Below are 18,970 nucleotides of genomic sequence, written 5' to 3' on the forward strand. Positions count from 1 at the left end.
CAGCCAAGGACAGCAGTTGCCAAAAATACCTGCAGCAGCTTTTCAGGATACACTTCTGCCCTTTGTTTCAAAAGACAGCTGAACCAGCCGGAGAGAGGTCAAATAGTCATCAGGACTATACAGAGGGTCAGAGGCAGGAAACATCTCGAAAACACTTATCATGGTGTTTATCATGGTGAATCAATGAAAGCAGAGATTAAGAACAACAGTAACAGCAAAATATCTCAGATAGAGTTCACACACTCAGTAAAAGCTTAGATAACACTGAATTTGTTTTTGCCACATACACATAGTATGTGCAGTAGACATGGGATGATAGGCCAAGGGTGCAGTCTCTGTAGACACCACGAAGAAAAAGTCTCCAATGACAAACTGAACATGTACACAAGGAATGCTGATCAGAGCATGTTCCACTGATTGTTTTGGTTTTGGCTGAAGGACACTTCATTTCCAGTTCAGGACTTTAAGACAACCCGATGGTAAAGACAACTGCTCACAGAACACTGCTTTATTTCCAATGTTGTTTTTCTCGTTCTAACATTGTGAAGCATGGGAGAGATCTCACTCAGACCGCCATTTTAGAGGCTGAAGAACAAAAATCTTATACCAATTGCTCTTTTTCAGCGAAACACACTCCCAGTGCATTTTCACCAGAGCCTACCTTCAGCTGTGCAATCTGCTGTTCCAGTAGCACCTCTGACTGACACTTCAACAGCTCAATCTCCTCCTGGAACTGAAGCTGCTGCTTCAATTTTACCTCCTCAAATTGAGCCAGAAGAGCTGTTCTCACAGATTCTACTTCAGAAGCTGATGCAGAAGCATACAGCTGCAGGCAAGGAAGGAATATCAAATATTTTAGCCACAGTGTTGGAATTAAGGAAAAACTGAAACCAAACCAAACCCATCAGGCTCAATCAAATTCTTAAGAGTACATTTGCAATCCTCAAGGTCATACAGTGCTTCTGTCCATCATCATGCTGAGTATAGAAAAAAGCAGGTTGATAAAAATAGGTAAGAAGCAACCAGGCATTACGTATCAAGTATCTCCTGTATTCATGAGGCCATCAGGTCAGACTAACAAAGTATTCCTGGCTTATTCTTTGCAACAGACACTTCCCTAAAAAAATTCAAAGAAATAAGGAGGAAAGAGGGGGAGAAAAACACAGGGAGAACATATTTTTTTAAAGATGTGATTTCCCTTGTTCAAATGGGAGCAAACATCACACATCTCTATTTAATGCAATTATCCTGAGATACAACAGAAAGGTTTGAGAGATTTTTGTTCATTTAGGGTTTTTTTCCCTACTACTCTCTCTGAGAAGAGTCACTGTAGTCATCATAATAGACACAAATCCTGTTTCTAGGATGATGCATTTGAAGACTGGATAACCATTAGAACCTCCCAGGAAACTAATGAAACTTCCTCCCCAGGCAATCTATTCTTCTAAAAGTGATTTAAGAATTATTTGGAACATCACCCAATTTTCAATTTAGTAAGTGAAAAAGCAAAAGTTAGTAATATTTTAACTTAACGTGTTCTGTGGTTATAACTGGATAAAGCTTTTGGATAAAGCTTCATTTGTGACTTCTCCTACTATACAAATGTAATATATAACACTCGCAGCTGCTTGCATCCACAGAAGTCAGATTGTATCTTCTTATTATTGGCACTGTTAAAAAAATTCAAAAAGCATCTAGATATACAGCCTTATTTCTAAGCTTAATAAAACTGAATTTACTTTATGATAAAACATGGATTGTTTTGGGTTTAGGTATTAGCAGTATTCTGACCTCTTGCTCATGTTCATGCTGTACTTTTAGTTTTCCCAGTTCTTCTTCCAACTCCCTGGAGTACTCTTCTTTATGTTTCCTAATTTCTTTCTCATGAAGATCCTGAAGCTCTTGGAGTGCTTTCCTGTGCTTTTCCTCCATCTGCAACACTTCCTCACGTAAGAGATCCAGAGCCAGACGTTTTTCTTCTTCCAGCAACTGCCTTTGATTTTGAAGAGCTGTGTTCAGATCATCCTGTATAAGCATTAATTAAAAAAAGGGGATGGAATAAAAAGTAACTACAAATATCTTTGCAACCCATTTGTCAAGCACATGTTCTGCTGTATCAAAGCTTTTTAAGTAAGCAGGAACAATATTGTTTCACGAAGGATGAGCATACAGACATCCATATACATACACTCTATAGCATTTAAATGGGTTTCCTTTTCTTATCCAGTAAAAGTTTTGTAAATCCTTACTTATTCAGAAGGATCTTTAGATTTCTAGAGATGTGGCTTAACCTCTAGAATTGCATTTACTTTGTTCTAATCACTTTCTGAAGAACTGCACAATAGCTCTACGAGGGAGAGAAGATCTGAGCCCCAAAACGGAGACCCTTCAACCTTAATTATGTTAAAAGATATACCTCATTTGTACCTTTTCCACACATGATATAGAAAACTCACAAGACTAAGCATTTGGGGCAGGAAGAAACAGATGGATTTAATTTTCAGCTGCAGTTTCACATTTCAGCTCATAATAAGGCCACACACAATGTGTCAGTGCTGGCACAAAGAGGTGGTGAAAATATCCCCTGAGAACAAGGGGAAAGGTGATTCCACACTATGTGCCATGAAATCTCACCTCCTATGCCAGGTTTTCTTTCTGACTCACCTTATGAGCTTCTTCTGCTTCAAGAGCCATGCTTTTAAGCTTTTCCATATGAATAGTAGCTAGCTCAATTTTCAAACTATTTCGGGAAAGCTGAAGCTCTTCAGCATGCTTTAATTTCAGCATCTCAATCTCCTGAAGCAGTTGTGCCTGATGCACTTTATCCCGCTCTTGGAGCTGCTCCCTGTGCTGCAGCTGTAGCTTCTCCAGAGCCTGACTGTGTTCATCTCTTATAGTCTGAATTTCAGATAGGTAGGAAGACTCCAAGGAATCCAGATTTGATAAGTGTTTAACCTCCAGCTCATCGATTTGGGCCTGATGCTTTGTCTTTAGTTCAGCAACACAACTTTCAAGCTGAATCTGCTGTTTACTTTCCAGTGTAGCTTTAAGTGTCTCAATTTCAGCTTGGTGTTTTGCCTGAAAATCAGCTGTCAGAGACAAAATCTGCTGCTTATGCTTCTCCTGTAACTGCTGGCTTTGGAGCTCCAGCTCATCCACATGTTTATTTTTCAGCTCTTGGAGAAGAATCTCTTGCTCAGTTGTGAATGTCTGAGTCATAGCTTTGTGCTCCTCCATAAACCTATATTATTTCCAAGAACATTAAGAGACTACTGTCAAAAAAGTCACTGTTTTTTAAATAATTGAACTAATAAATAAAAATCAAAGGAAAATAAATAGACCTCAGCCTCCACAAGTTTTACTTGATGCTTCAAATACAGAACTGAATTCAAAGCAAGCCACAATGATGATTTCATAGCCACATAATTAAAGGTTTCTGCAATGTCACTTAGGAGTATCTGGCTATTGCTAGGGAGACTGGCACCCCTATTAACTTACAAATACAGAGCAACATGTTTGAGAAATACTGCCATGACAGTATCTCATGGTACATACATTGTTACATCTCAAACGTGTTGTCTGCAAATAAATGAACTGTCATGAGAAACGCCTCTAAAAACATCTGTTAAAGACAGACATAAAACCACTGTGGAAGTCTATGTGGGATACCTGGGGGCTCTTCCAAACTCATCTCTCTGGGTTCTGCTTAAAGCTTGATGCAGAAGATCTGAAGTCCTGCCACTTACTGCAATCAGTAACTACAGTATTTTGCATGCAGACACCAATAACCAAAAACCAGTTATCTAAAAGTTAAGTTGCTGCTTTCAGTGTTTTCTTACAGTCATTACTTCTCCAGTCTTGTTCTGTGAACATATTTTTGGGGAGGGAAGAAGGGATAAATTTGAAGCAATGCATGCAAATACCAACATGTGGTTTACTTCCCTTAATTCACTTGAAACAACAGATGTAGGAAGGGGAAGAAAAACAGCAGTTCCAGGCATCTAAACAGAACTAAAGAATACCAAAGGTGGCCCCATCAACCTCAGCATTCAATGGTTAGCACAAACTCCATTTACCAGGAAAAGCTTGTTTACATTCATTTAAATTGTTTAAAAATATTTAGAGAATTTTTCCACTTGTATATCCTGTCACACTTCTCTTTAAAGTATATGATTTTCAGCTGTGTTGTACTCTTAGCATGCAAAACTCGACTACACTTCATTTTATTTGCTAGACTAGATGAAATGCCTTTACATGAAGCAAAATCCTACAGCAGATCCTAACAGACAGCACAGCTGTTCCTTGGGACAGCAAGCTTTACATATGTAAGTTAGATAATGCCATCAAGTGACTTCCCTACACTATCACTCATTCAGTTTAAAACAAGAAAAAGCAACTCTAACAATGAGTGAACTCCTCAGGGAAACTGACTTGTTTTGTGCTTCCAGGAGCTTCAGTGCACATTCTTCCTGCAGGCAGAGTGTGGCCTTTTCCATTTCTTTTGCCATGAGGGCTTTGGCTGCCTTCAGGTCAGCTTCGTATTGCTGCTGAGCTTTCTGCATGGCCTGGGCACCTGCAAGGCTGTCCTCCAGCTGCTGCAAGTTGTTTTGCTGCTCCTTCACCAGCTTCTCCAGCTCTAGAATTTTGGCAGCTTGGTGATCTTGAAGTTGAATCATTTCAGCTTCACGGAGTTCAAACTCTTTTTGTAAGTTTTGCTTCTCAGATTCTGCTCTGGTTTGCAGTTCTATGTGCAATAGTGATAACTTCTCTTCTGCTAGCATTCTCTGGGCCTCACTTTCACATTGCCATTTCTTCTCTTTTTCTTTGTACATATTCTCTATTTTCTGGACTTCTTCTCTTAGTTCATTTTTGTGATCCTCAGCAATTTTATATTTTACCTGTGAAGACAATTATTTAAAAGAAAAAGGAATAAACCACTAAAACCAAACTGAAGTGCATGAAGTGAATGCTCTCAGGCATTTAAGATCTTGGAAAGATTAAATCCTTGAAGTAACCCTTCCTAATGAAAGTAAGGCTGAAATGACAATTTATAAACTGACACACATTAAATTCAATGCATTATTAAGAATTAATTAGGGTTATGAAATTAAGAAAAAAATAAGGCAAAATTCTAGAATTAATATGGTACTCTATGTTGGTTTCTCTTGAGGCCACCTATCTTCTTTTCAGGAGCTCAACTTATACAGCTATGGGCAGCTTAGGTGTTTATACTGGGCATGAATAAAAATCCCTTTTAAACTTCTCCTTCTATGTTCCAGTAGCATTTTATATGTAGTGTCCAAGTTCACGACAAGGGCAGTGGCCTTGGACATAGCATGAAAGCCACATAAAAAGCACGTAGCAGAAGCCAAAGCAGCAAATGATTGCTCAGTGACAGAAGGCCAAAAAAAGACTGTCTCTGGCTTTCTCCATCAGTTTCTAAGCTTGGAAAAGGATACACATATCCATGGCTCTTTAAAAAGGGAGGAAAGGAGGACTTGATAAATAAGAGCTTCACCCATCTAATTCTCACACGCATTCAAATATGCAACAATTTAAGCAATGAATTAACAGCCAATCTAAGTTTATCCTCAGACGGAACAGCTGATTTAACATGTAAGAGTGACGGTAGCAGGTATGATTCTCTCAACTCTAAGACTTTGAGGTACAAGAGTTACACCAAAGCAGAAGTGTATTCCAACATTTGTGTCTATCCAGGCAAATCCATTTAAAGCTTTAGCTACTATCCCAAACCAGGGACTTTTAAAGGCAAGTGCTGCCTCTCCCTCCCCTTGGCCTTCCCACCAGATTGGAACTTGCCCAACTCTACACAAAACAGTTCTGTAGCACAAATTACCTTTTCCATTTCTTCTTTCAGATGCTTTTCATTCTGGTCAGAAACACCTTTTTGTTTTATAATCTCTTCCTTTAAGTGCCTTATTTCCTCTGAGAGCTCTGCAATATGCTGTTTCTCAGAGCTGGAGAGAGAGAGCTTGGCTTTGTGCTCTTCCTCCAGCACAGACACTTGCTCAGCCACCTCCACCTCCACCTCAACCTGACGTGCTGCATCTTGAGCACTCTGGAGACGCAGTTTGGTGATTTCTGGAAAGAAAAATAAAATAAAAGAAAAATCCAAGCCAGACAATAAAACGACACACTGAAACTTATTTTATTTTAACGGCTCCTATTAATGCACAGAAATAAAGCTGAATGTTGTCAGCTGTGCAATTTATCAGTAGCCATGCTAACTACAAGACAAGGAGAACCCCTTAGCTGGGTGATTTTATATTCTGTTCCATTTTATTACCACCTTGGGAATCTACCAGTATCAACACACACAATAATCATAAAACCTATGGCAAGACCTCCCTCCTGATCTGCAACAGCCAGAGGAGCAGACTTTCTTTCTGGGCAATGTATTATCAGATTTATGGAAGTTTAATCTCCTCTTTTGTACATACTATTTACACAAGGCATTTCCCCAAAAGTCAGATGGGACAAATCTCTAAACATTATAATTTAAGCTGTTTTGATATTCTGTCTAGTAGTAAAAATAAATAATTGAAGATAAGAAATATAAGTGCAAATTAAAAAAGCTCTACTAATCCTTTTAACCAACATACAGTGGAATATAATTACAACCATGCGTGTTAAATTAACTAACTAAGTTACCTACTGTTAGTCCAAATGTTTGTATGACAGTGCCCTTCTAGGCATCAAAAATGGAAACCTGATCAACTCCTTTTAGCAAATGCTCCACAGTTCTGGTAGTTTTTACTAGAGAATAAACAACTTCAGGTCACCACATCTTTGGAACTGCATCTCAACACACCCATAAGTGCTTGATGAAAGGGATTAGCATCTGTTAAATGTTCCCCATAGTTTAGGGTAAATGAATAAGTTGAAAACTTCTTCAGATAAACCTGTTTAAAGAAAAATATAAGCCACACAAGCAGCTTAATTTTTTCCTTCCCAGTATGTCAGACCATCCTACCTTTAGAATGTTCTTCTGAAAGTTGGGCACGGAGCTGCTTGAGTTCTAAACAATGCTTTCTTTTCATGGCCTCAGTTTCTGTTACATATTTGTCTGACAGGTCCATCTTTATTTTCATCAGGTCCTCTTTATACTGAAGTGCAAGGGAGGATCTCAAGGAATCCAGTTCTTGCCTGTGTTGTTCTGTAAGCTGTGGCTGCAAACAGGCAAGTTCTTCCTACAGAAATAATGGGTTAGGAAGAGATCTTTAGCTTCTAAGAAACCATTATGAGAATCTTTCAATGAGACAAAGGAAAATTCCTTTTCCAAACTCTTAGTCAACTTGAAACAAGTTGAGCAAAGATGTTGAGATCTTCAGTTACAGCAAGGTGCATGAAAATAGGGGCATAAATGAAAGAAGGGCCACAAGAGCATCTTGGCTTGAAGAGAACAAGAACAAGGACAATTACTACCAGAACTACAGAAAAGAGAAACACCATGAATTCTGCACCTGTGTAGAAGAACTGCTAAGCTCCTTACTCAGCACAAGATAACCCAAACAGCGCATAAAATTACAGAGCACCGTTTCAGCTGTTCTGCTCTACAGCCTCTCTGAGGCTGAGAGCTATTTAAAGTCGGTAATTTACAACATTCTTGTCAAAAATAATTAAACCCTACTAAACATCTGAAATTAATTTACACTTTGTAAGAGCTAGGAATCGACTTCAGTTTTCATACAGGTCATGTAAAGAACAGTAGAACTTTTATATCAAAAATCCTACCTGTTGTTGTTCGAGCTGTTGATTTAGCTGACCAAGTGCAACACTTCTCTCTTTCTCAGCAGTCTCTTCAAAAATTGTGACAGAAGAACTGAGAAAAGGGTTTTAAAGTTTAAGACTGTGATACATCATGAATTAAGTTAAATGAACTTGATGATTTATGACGTAGTACTGAAAGTAGGCAAAGAACAACTGTAACAACTGCTCAGTCCTAATAGGTTTCATGCTAACATCATCATTTATGTTAAAGAAAAATAAAATGGAAGCATGCTGTCATAAAATGAAAGGAAAAAGAAAAGATCACCTGATGTCCCCTGCTTGATCTTGACTCATTTCCAACTCTGACAGTGAATGGTTCTTCAGTTCTCGAAGTCTCTGATGCAACAAACTCAATTCTTCTTTGTAGTTTTCTTCAGCAACAATTAACTTGTTTTCAAAATAAAGTCTTAGTTGTTCCAATTCAGCTTCATGCTCCCTGTTTCTCTGCTGACGCTGCTGTTCAAACTCCTGTTTTAAACACTCTATTTCTTTTACCTGTGATGCTTGAGCCAGGAGCTGCTCTTTTAGCTCTGGAACAGAGGCAAAACCAACACAAGCACTAAGAATACATATGTTTAGGCTAAGTCATTTCGTGAAGATTAGATTTAGTTGCCCCAAATGTCAGTGGTTTAGGAATGGCATTCCCCCATTAATACTTCCATTAAAAACACCACGGGCCACTCCCTTCTCAATGGGAGTCACAAAAGGCAGAGATCACAGGTTGAGGTAAGAACCATTTACTGGAAATAGCAATGAGATAAGAAAAATGAACTTCTGAAAGACAAAAATTCCTTCCTCTGAAGACATTCTCAGTTACACTGCATTCAGAGAAACCATCCCCATGCTATGAATCAAAATCACCAACACACTGTTAACTCTCCTCATTTGCTTGCAGTCCAGCACAAGGCTGGTAACATGCAGAGTCCTGCACTATTGCTTAATCTTCACACCTGCTTGCTGTTGTAGCACCCAGAAGCAATAAATTATTCAAGAACATTTAATTTGCTCCAGGTAAAACCATCCAAACAAAACCAGCTTGAGTGTAAACTGTGCAGAAAACGAAAAATCACAGGAAAGAAAATAAAATCAATTCTGGATTACTTTAATGATGGTTTGCTACCCATTGTGTGCTCAGAGGCTGAACTGACTGGATTAAAAGAATCAACCAATAAAACAGGAATGCAGTAGAAAGCAGCTACCAAGGCAAGTTCAGCAAGCTGCCCTCCTTCCAGAGAGTGAGAACAATGGCCAGCATTGCAGCCTTTTCATTAGCCCTCTGAGAGCTTTCTTCCCCACCCTCTGTATTAAAGCAGCAGTAACGTTTTGGAAAGTTAAAAGGTAGGAAAAAAATCTCAAGAAAGGTAAGTTTTCCCAAAAGCCCAACTTTCCAAACAATTCAAGTTAGTCAAATCCCCACAGAATCAACTGAGAGGGAACTACGTTTAAAGAAGAAGGAATTCGGAGAAGTTCCTTGAAAAGAAACTACTTGCCTGGAGAAAAGCAGTTGCTTACATTACACAAGAGAAACTTAAGAAACGATGGAAACAGAGGATGCCATCCAGGAGCAACACAACTGATTGTTACAATGTGTTTTTGTGTAGAAAACCAGAAAACACACTTGTGGCATAAAAAAATTCTCACAATGAACATGCAAACAGAACAAGTAAGAGAAGAAGTGTTCAAGGCCAGGTTGGATGGGGCTTGGATATTGGAAGGTGTCCCTACCCATGACAGGGGGTTGGAATGAGATGATCTTTAAGGTCCCTTCCAACCCAAAGCACTCCATGATTTCATGATTCTCTGAAGTAAGTCCATGGCTCAAGTTTGCTTCCAAAGGGAAAAGCTGCCAGGCAAGGGCACCAGAGGAACCAAGTGACAAGAAGGGACAAGTAACAGCATCAGTGCAATATGCAAGGCAAGGCGAAACTGACAAGGGTAGGTTTTGCCTAACCACCAAAGTCTACCGGCACAAAATTAATGCAAAAAAGTGTTTAATTGTTTTGAACTGGCAGGTCATTCTTACACCGGAGCAGCAATCCCATCATCCAGCTGCCATGATTTGAATCCTACCATCAACCCAAATGCATGGTCAAATCATCACTCAAATGAAGAACAGCAGAGTAAAACAAAACACCTTTAAGATCTCACACACCAAAAGAGATCCTCACCTAGACCATGGGCCTGCATTCTGGTCTCACCATCTTCAAGAAAGAAGAAACAGAAAGGGTTTCAAAGAATGGGAATGTGAGTGATTAGAAACATGGAAAGACATGTGAGATGTTAAAGATTAGGGCTACAGAGAAGAATTCCAGCAAATACTATGAAGTCCTATGTGCTATAATTCTGTAATATCACAACAAAAAGATTAAATATTCAAGGTAAAGTCTGCCTAGATAGAAAACATTACTTATATATTGTATGACCAAACCAAACCAATTCTCACAAAACCCTAATATACTTCAAAAGCTACCTACAGTTATGTTATTCAGAAAATCTGAAATAGTATTTGAAGTATGTTACATGTGCCTCCTGTTCTAACTACCCCAGCTGAAGTCAAGAACCTCATGTTACAGTCTCAACACAAGGACAACACTGGCAGAGTCATGGTCTCTACGGGCTTTTTTTCCCAGAAGCTCCTTAATGTGTTGTACATGTCCGTGCACACACATCTAAGACATGTTATATTTTATTTCAAAAGTGTATGCCATCTCCAACCACTACACTGCAAAACTGGGTGTTTTATTTAATATACCTGGGTCTTGAAACAGAAATACAAATAGGAGCATTTTGTTGCACTGACCAGCATTTTCTCCAGTTTTTAATTACATTATTATAATTACATTATACATATAATATATTATAATTACATTATACTTAATTTGACATTTCAATAAAAAACCCTTGGTTTTCACTGATGACTTTTATAGTGTGCAGGAAGGGAGTGGGAAGGGAAAGGAAAAGCACAGGAGTAAGCTTTTCCCCACGGTTATACCATGCTTTTTGACACTGCAGGACCTGTCATCTGACACTGACTCACCTCCATCAAGAAAGAGATCATTGAGCTACAACCCACTGACACTGTGGCCTCCCTGTGTGTTTCTGGTACATAGCTAAAGTATTTTGTGTCGATAATGTGTACTTCTGTATGAAGAAGAGGCAAAAATTAAAGTGTGTCAGTTTTGAACATACCACTTAGCTCTTGTCGATTTGCTCGGGTACTGTCAAGCTGAGACCAAAGCTGCCTGATTTCTTCTTGTGACTGAGCCTTGAGCTGTTCATGCTTGACCTGAAGTTGGTCCAGCTACAAAAAACGTGTTAAAAACAAACAAAAAAACCCCCACCACAACTTGTTAAACAATTTTGTTCTCAGGGCTTATTTTACATGCAAGAAAGACTTCTGTCAGAAATAGGTGGAAACAGTGACAACACCACTCTCAGCTCCTGACAGTACCAGAGATACTGAGTAGCAGCATCTCTTAACTATTACACCTACTCCTCTGAGACGGAAGAATTAGTTCCTGATGCCACAATTATCCTCACTGGCAAAAAATAAAGCATTAGCCAGATAAAAACAAAATGTGAGAACCAGCAAATTAGGAATATAAATGCAGAGGAAGAGATGGCACCAAATGGCACAAAGGCAACTGCATTCCAAAGGTTTTGAACTCCTATGGAAACTCCCAGAGTATTTACCTGCTTCATGAGATGTATATGAAGCTTTTTCAGTAACGTCCCTAAATACAAACAGGTCACCCAAATGATATGTACACGGTCTAGTTTTTTGTTATAGAAAGAGTAATCAACTACTCTAAACAGCTAAAAAAATGTAATTTACCTCCTTCTGAAGATCCTGTTCTTTTTCTTGGCTTTTCATCTTTACCTCTTCTAGGAGTTGGTTATACTCAGCCTGCAGCTGTTGTTGTAATTTTGTGATGGCTAACTGGTGTTGCCTCTCCAATTCTATACATTTCACTAAAGATAAAAATTAGTTCTGTTACTCCATCATCCCGGTTAATGAATAACCTGTACAACTTCTGTGCAACAAAAATAGAAATGCATGTCTCTAGCTTAAACACTAGCTTTCAGGGAATCATAGATTTGCTTGAATAGTAAAGTATTTGAAAGTGAAACATTTCCATGACCTGCTTCCTAGTTCTCTGCATCCCACACTGTTAGTTAGCCAAGAGACCACCAGTTTGTGGAACTTTTGTTCCATTAAGCCTTAACTATTCATAATCCAAATGCAATTTTTTGTTAGAAAAAGCTTCTATTAATACTAATCACGGTTTTGATTAACTTGGCAACTGTCAAAACTGGTTTTCAGCTGGAAATAAAACAGCACCTCCCTTTAATATTTGCCTCACATCTCATACTCTCTGGAAAGAAAAATGCAACAATGCTATTCAAGTTTTAAACAATTTTTCATTTACAACCTGTTGTCTAGACAGTCTCATGCCGTCGTCCCAGTTTTTAAATAGGGCTACATAAATGCTTCTTGTATTTGCTTTTATATATGTTGTAAAATCACTTAGCTGTCACTGCTCAATAAAACAGCTGCCTCCCAGACCATGGTACATACTTTTAGATTGTGCGTTCTCAACAGAAAGAAGTCCCAGCTCTGCTTTGACTTTTTCCAAATGCATTTCCAGAGACTTCTGCAGTGCAATCATCTCAGTCTGATGTTTTTCAGACAGCTCTTCACACACGTTTTTTAAATGTGTATCAGACTCTAATTCCCAGTCTCTTTTGAGGGTCTACGAGAATAAGACACGCATTATATTAAAGCAAACACGTTGAGTAAATTAATAAACTTCTTTCTCCATTTATTTGTCCTTTACAATAAATGTGTAGCAGGTCTGGGACTTGTACCAGCTCTTGTTTTCAGAAAGAGACTTTATTTTTTTTCTTGTATGAAGAACAGAATTTGTACCTCTAATGCCTGGATATGTGTCTCTTCCATTTCCAATTCTATTTTCTTTCTCTGGTCAACTGTGAAATAAAATACTTATTAATAAATTTACATAAAATATTATTAAATGAAAAGTAGAAATATGGATGAGATTACAATTTTCAAACTCAGGACTTAAATGGGCAAGCCTAGAGCAGGGTAAGGTGCTGGGTTCTATCCACACCTGCTGTTACGTTACTCACTAATTCACTTTCATTTTAGAAAACAAGCATTCTAGAACTTACAGCTGCAAAGACAACCCAGAAAGTAAAGTTCAGTTTAATTAGTAAAGCCTGCTTAACTCTACAGAGAACATGATACTAAAAAGAAAAATAATCATAAAGATACAAATTCAAATGACTATTGATATTGATTTTAACATTTCACTGCACACCACTGTGAGCACAGAATCATCTCCAGAAAGATAGAATGAGTAGCAGGCAGCAGCAGCAGGTAGGAAACTTCAAATTTCTTCTACAAATGCCTAGGAAACAAGACTGCAAGATAGATGCCACCATCTGCTCAATTATCACTGACACTGATAGCTTTTTCCTTTCTAGCTCCTCCCTTGATTAATTCCAGCTTTGTGTTTGGCCCCTTTTTTGATTCGCAGGAACCCTGTAAAGGCCTATCAGCCACCTTCCCAGAGCATCAAAGCACTGTTGCCTTGGCTTATTTATAATATTTAATAATTTATAATATGCAACCATTATTTCGAGTCTTTCTATGGGAAATGAAAACCTAGATATTAAATTGGTATAAAGTTACATTGGCAAAACACACCTTAACAGTGTTGGTATTAAGAACTGCACCATGACCTCCTCCTGCTCCCAAATCCCATTGTGCTATCAGTTCACTGCACTACTGGTGCTAACAAATGGTTTCCTACTTTTAGGTCATAAAGAAACATCCTTAAATGAATGTTCTCTTTCTCTTAGGAAAGGACAACTTCCCTAAGGAAGGAATGGTTTCTAAACCTTATTTCAGAGCTCAGAGGGGTGTGATGAGCACTGCAGAGTCTAGCTGGAGGTCTGCAACTAGCAGTGTTCATCTGAATACAAGGAAAAACTTCTCTATTGTGAGGGTGACAGAGCCTTGTAACAGGCTGCCCAGAGAGGTTGTGGAGCCTTTTTCTCTGCAAATAGTCAAAACATGCCTGGACACAATCCTGCGCAAATTGCTCTGGGGGAACCTGCTCTAACAGGGGTTTGATGATCTCCAGAGAGCCCTTCCACCCCAAACAGCCTGCGATTCTGTAAATTTCTACAGTGGAGTGCTGCAAGATTCGCCTTTCTCCAGAAATTCCTCAAGCTCTGCCATACAGGTCAAAAATGGTCTGACCTGGAAAGAGGCAAATTTCCCAAACAATGCAAAGAGCACCATCAGCAGGCCTTCAGTACTATAAGGTGCTACTGCCTTCTTGCTCATGCCACAATACAATGTTATATGAAATGCAGCTCAAAGGACACTCAGCTACAGGCTCTCTCTGAGCCTTTCAGTTCCTTCCCAACTCCTTCCTAAAACTGAGAGGGAAAGCCAGGAAGCAGTCACATATCTTCTCAGAAAGATAACAGTAGTGCTGACTTAGGGCAAGAAAAACCCTGACAAAACATAAGGGATAAGAGCTCTACTCTTTGCACTGATCAAGTTCTTTAAGAGAAAGAATGAACTTTTTTTTTTCTGAAAGAAAGTAGTTCAGTTTAGCACTAATTTACAGATGAAGAACAACTAAACTTAGGGCCGCACAACTTCACTTTCATATATAAAACATTCACTCTTGCCCATGGCAGTCCCACCCGTATTAGAGGCAACACCAGCTGTCATTCACAGGCCAGCGCTACACCAAGACAGGAACCTGTGCAGGAAGAAAATACTTATTCCCCAGTTTTAATACCTAGTTCTTGCTGATACTTGGACTTAAGATCTTCTTTTTCCTTCAGATACTGTTCTTTGATCTTCTCCCACTCCAGCTGGTGACGGCTTTGCAGAATTGCTACCTCCTGAGCACGTTTGTCATTGAGCATCTCCCGCAGCTCCATGAGGGCAGTCTCCTTCTCTTTCCTCAAGTTGGACTGTGTAAGCTCCAGCTGAGAGGTGTGCATATTATTTAAGGTCAGGCGTAAAGCTTCCAGTTCAAGGCTGTGCAGTGTCTGCAGTAGAGGAAAAAAGGGTTTCTCCCTCCACTCTAATGAAATGTGCTTGCTCTTTTCATGACCAGTTTCACTTTTGACTGCTAAACCTATCTAAGTTTTGCCCTTCTGTACTTGAAGAGTGTTTCTTTGTGGCAGGGACCCTTAAAGGAACCCTTAAAATAAGCTGTTACGAGATTTGAATGTTTACAGTGCAATGTAAAAGGCTCTCCTTACCTGCCTCTTCATCTCCTACAATACCCTGTATCTGTCCACTTCCTCACATCAGAGCAGAACACAACACCCCAGCCCTTCACTGTCTATTGAAAGAATTCCTTTTGCTTGCTGATGATTATAATTTGTTAACAAAGTAAAGTTCTAAGTAATACTAGAAAGTAGAAATAAAATTCACCACTTCTCAATTCTTAAGTAAACTAACCAGTCTACCAACGGGTTGTAATTAGACCTAACACTAGACATATTCTTTCCATTTCCACTTCACATTTAGTGGAAGTGTTCAAAAACCCAAGAAATATATAGAAGAAAAAGTCAGTTTTTCACACTTCAGCTTAGCAGGAAAGCATTCCTGATTGTACTAGTAGGATAATTAAAAACTGGGAGGGGCTTAATATCCTTTATAACATTTACTTGTTAAACTTGCCAAGACAAAAAATTACAAACTTTTTTTTTCTCTCTTAAAGCCGTCAATTTAAACATCCAGTTTTCTTCAGAATTAACATTAAAATATAATTGCACTGAGGATTCTGGAGAACGCCTCTAAAAAATATCTACTACCACCCACCAAGAGAACACTCCTATTCCTTCGATTGCAGCACCACCTGAAAGAGCACACGTAATATCCACAAAAATTAAGGAGAAGGCTCCTTGATTTCTGTGTACGCTAGAGATCATCAACAGACAGGTAAATATTACATTAATCACTGCGTTTCCTGTTTTTACCTGGGATTGGAGCTGAGCTTGCTCATGCTCTGCTCTGTGTGTGGCTGCCATTTGCTGCCGGAGCTCATCTAAAAGGTGTCCCTGTTCTTCCTTGAGCTCAGCACGGAGTTTCTCCATTTCCTCTGCATGTTTAGCAGCCAGCTCAGAGATTTCACGATTGTGCTCTCGTTCATGCACCTGCAGAGAATACGCAGATGAAAAGCTTTCTTCAAAATAAGCTTGTTTACCCCTAATTATGGAACCAGAATTCTTCCCTCCTCCTGACACCAAATCAAAAGCACCATGGAAAAAAAAACAATGAATAGAATTTTGCATCTCTAAAATGTTTACACTGCTTAAAGGACAATGCAAAATGACTTTATTTTTCCAAAATAAACCCAGTTACAGCATGTACCTTTTTTATTACAGCAATCTCTTCCCTCCTTTTTTCTTCCAACTTCTGTTGTTCATCCACTTTGTCTTTTATTTCAGCATTTAGCTCTTCTATCTGAAAACAGGCATACAAACATTTGCAATGGCTACCTTAAGCATTCTGAAATCTCATGACTCCTGCAGTTATCAGGGTTTCCTACCTCTCTCTTGTGTGTCAAACTCACTTCAGTTAACTCAGCAAGGCGCCGAGTCTCCATCTTATCCATTTCCTCTCTGTAATGCTTCTCCATCTTGGATTGAGCCTCCTGGGCAGCTTGGGCAGCCTGATAGGACTCCTGCAAACAAGCCTCAAGCTCCAAATTAGCCTTTTTCAACTGGGCGATTTCTTCAGTCAACTGGCTTTTTACCTCATTGTATTCAGTAGTCTTTTCCTTTATTTCAGCAGTAAGTTTATCAATTTCTTGGTTGCTGAGGTTTATCCTGTTCTCGCAGCTCAGTCTTTCACACTCCTGTATATCTTTGATGTTTTTCATTTCAGCATTAAGCTCATGGATGTTTTTTGCAAGGTCCTCAATGATGCTAGCATTCTCTGCTAGTGCTTTTTCTGCTTTCACTAGATCCTCCTCCACATTGGATAGTCTCTCTCTTAAGGCTGTTTTTTCCTTCAACAAAAGGGCTAAATTTTGTTCTTTATTATTGATTTCAGCTTTGAGCAACTCCTGTTCTTTTAGCAATGTCTCTTCAGATACTATTTTCTGACTGAGCAGCTCTGCTGTTCTCTGGTTTTTAACATTCTGAGCATTAAGCTGGCTTTGCATCCAATCCCTTTGGCTTTGCAAAGCAGCCAACTGATGGCCAAAAAGAGACTGCACTTCACTTGTCACAGAATCAGAAGCGGTTTTCTGCTCCTGAACATCTCTCACTAACTGCTCCTGACTTCGCAGCTGCATCATCAATGTGTCTCTTTCCTCCTGGAGGTCTTTCACCATTTCTAGCCAGGTAGAGGGGTTTGACACTTGTGTTAGAGATAGCTGGCCTCCATCCTCGCCCTGCTGCTTTACTAGAAGCATGAGTTTATTTTCAAGTTCTTTCTCCTCTATTTTTTGAAGAAGTTCTTTTTTGCAACAGATCCGTGCTTCACGTTCTTCCTCCAGTTTCTCATGCATATGAGAGAGCTCAGACATGGCTTTTTCCCAATTTCGAACAGCTTCTTGTGTGTCCTGATGAGGCATTTCTAAGGCTGACTCCTGATGAAGCTGTTCAGTTGGCTTCAGATGTCTCTCTGCTAAACATGTCATCTCATCATCCTTTAAGTCACCATGGTCTCCAATTTTGTTTTGCTGCAGGGAACCATCTGACACAAACAAAACAAAGGCCTCTGCTCTCACCTCTGCCTCTTCAAAAATGTCTTGAGCCAAGCCACTAAGACATGTCCCCTCATCAAGGCTAGAGTATAATGGAGGAGATAAAAAATCTCTGCTGGGTTCTAGGAGCACACTGTTGTCTAACCCATACCTATTGCATCTGCCCTCTTCAATGGCACAGCCTTCTGAAGAGCTGGACACATAGGACTCTTCTGGAGTTTCTGTGGAAATGAGGTATTTAGCCAATATACCTTCATCACCACTGAAGAGCCCTAGTTCTGACAAGGGTTCTTTGGTCAGGTTCTCCCCTTCACTACTTCCACTATCCTTCATGATCTCTGAACTCCTAGTTTGTTCTAACTGATCCCTTGAGGAGTCATGCTGGAATTCCAGTTCTCCATGCACTGGCTCATCTCTACCTTCCAACTGGTGTTCTTCGTCCCACATCTCCTCAAGACCCGCTCCCCGCAACTGAGACATCCCTGATAAAGTCTGGTTTCCCCTCAATTTCAATAGCTTTTTATTGGAGACAATCTCTCCATCACACTTTTGCCTTACATCTATACTTTTTTCAGCCTCATAAAGTCGCTTTTCATTCAATTCCTGGATGTACAAATTCAGTTTCTGAATCTCTTCATTCAAGGACTGTTTTTCTTGTTTATATCGCTCAGCTTTCTTAGCTTGCTCTTCTGCATCAGAAAGTTGATACTTAAGGCCATCAATTAAATCCTTGTATTTAGCTTCTAGTTCAGATTTTTCCCTCTGAAAGTCTTCCTGTTGGTTTTCAAGTTTCTTCCTCAAATTTTCTTTACTAATTTCAGATTCTTGAAGACTTATATTTAAGTCAATTATTATGCCATTCAAGTTCTGAATGTGTTCTTCAGAATTCAAGGCACAGAGTTCTTTTTTTAACTGTTCAAGTTCATTTTTATATTTTAAAATAATTTCTTCTTCATAGACCTGCTTGGCTTCAGCAATTTCTCTTCTGTGGCACCTCTCCAGCTCATTCCTCAAGTTATCCAACTGTCTGCAAACGTCCTTCTCATGACTGATTTTCAGTTCTTCAATACGTTGCTGTTCTTTCACTTTGGATAAAGCTATTTCTTTTTTAAATTCTGTTATTTCCGAGTCCCTCAGAGAAAGTGTGTGCTGAAGTATAGACAAGCCAGATCTTTCAGATGTCAGTAGATCTTGAAGACTTTTAATAAATTGTTCTTTTCCATCTATGCTTTTGTGTAGCTCTTGAATTGTACCTTTCATATCCTCTTCCATTTGAGCAAGCAGAATTTCTTTATCTTTGGTATTCTTAAAAATAAAACATTACATATAAAATATGCCATGATTTCATTTCCTTAAGCCTCATGCTTCTAATTTACATTCATAAATAACAATGTTTGAGTTTAAGG

The 18,970-nt window shown here is 39.1% G+C and overlaps 1 protein-coding gene across 11 annotated transcripts in view; it reads right to left on the bottom strand.

Moving 5' to 3' along the window:
- The window catches only part of PCNT (pericentrin), a 74,125-nt gene that overhangs the window by 43,473 nt on the left and 11,682 nt on the right, over window positions 1-18,970 (bottom strand). For 8 of the 11 annotated variants that reach the window (XM_048309060.1, XM_048309059.1, XM_048309061.1 and 5 more), the window contains 17 exons: window positions 16,401-18,869; window positions 16,223-16,315; window positions 15,829-16,005; window positions 14,634-14,889; window positions 12,722-12,780; window positions 12,371-12,545; window positions 11,627-11,763; window positions 10,981-11,092; window positions 9,960-9,992; window positions 8,057-8,321; window positions 7,756-7,843; window positions 6,995-7,211; window positions 5,858-6,102; window positions 4,432-4,898; window positions 2,665-3,241; window positions 1,792-2,025; window positions 662-826 (listed from right to left, as the gene is read on the bottom strand). In XM_048309060.1, the coding sequence (XP_048165017.1) occupies window positions 662-826; window positions 1,792-2,025; window positions 2,665-3,241; window positions 4,432-4,898; window positions 5,858-6,102; window positions 6,995-7,211; window positions 7,756-7,843; window positions 8,057-8,321; window positions 9,960-9,992; window positions 10,981-11,092; window positions 11,627-11,763; window positions 12,371-12,545; window positions 12,722-12,780; window positions 14,634-14,889; window positions 15,829-16,005; window positions 16,223-16,315; window positions 16,401-18,869 (5,769 nt within the window). The remainder of the gene's footprint in view (window positions 1-661; window positions 827-1,791; window positions 2,026-2,664; window positions 3,242-4,431; window positions 4,899-5,857; window positions 6,103-6,994; window positions 7,212-7,755; window positions 7,844-8,056; window positions 8,322-9,959; window positions 9,993-10,980; window positions 11,093-11,626; window positions 11,764-12,370; window positions 12,546-12,721; window positions 12,781-14,633; window positions 14,890-15,828; window positions 16,006-16,222; window positions 16,316-16,400; window positions 18,870-18,970) is intronic. The other 3 variants (XM_048309064.1, XM_048309063.1, XM_048309062.1) reach the window with 2 other exon arrangements.

Source organism: Corvus hawaiiensis, chromosome 7 (assembly GCF_020740725.1).
Source record: "Corvus hawaiiensis isolate bCorHaw1 chromosome 7, bCorHaw1.pri.cur, whole genome shotgun sequence".
Classification (NCBI taxonomy): domain Eukaryota; kingdom Metazoa; phylum Chordata; class Aves; order Passeriformes; family Corvidae; genus Corvus; species Corvus hawaiiensis.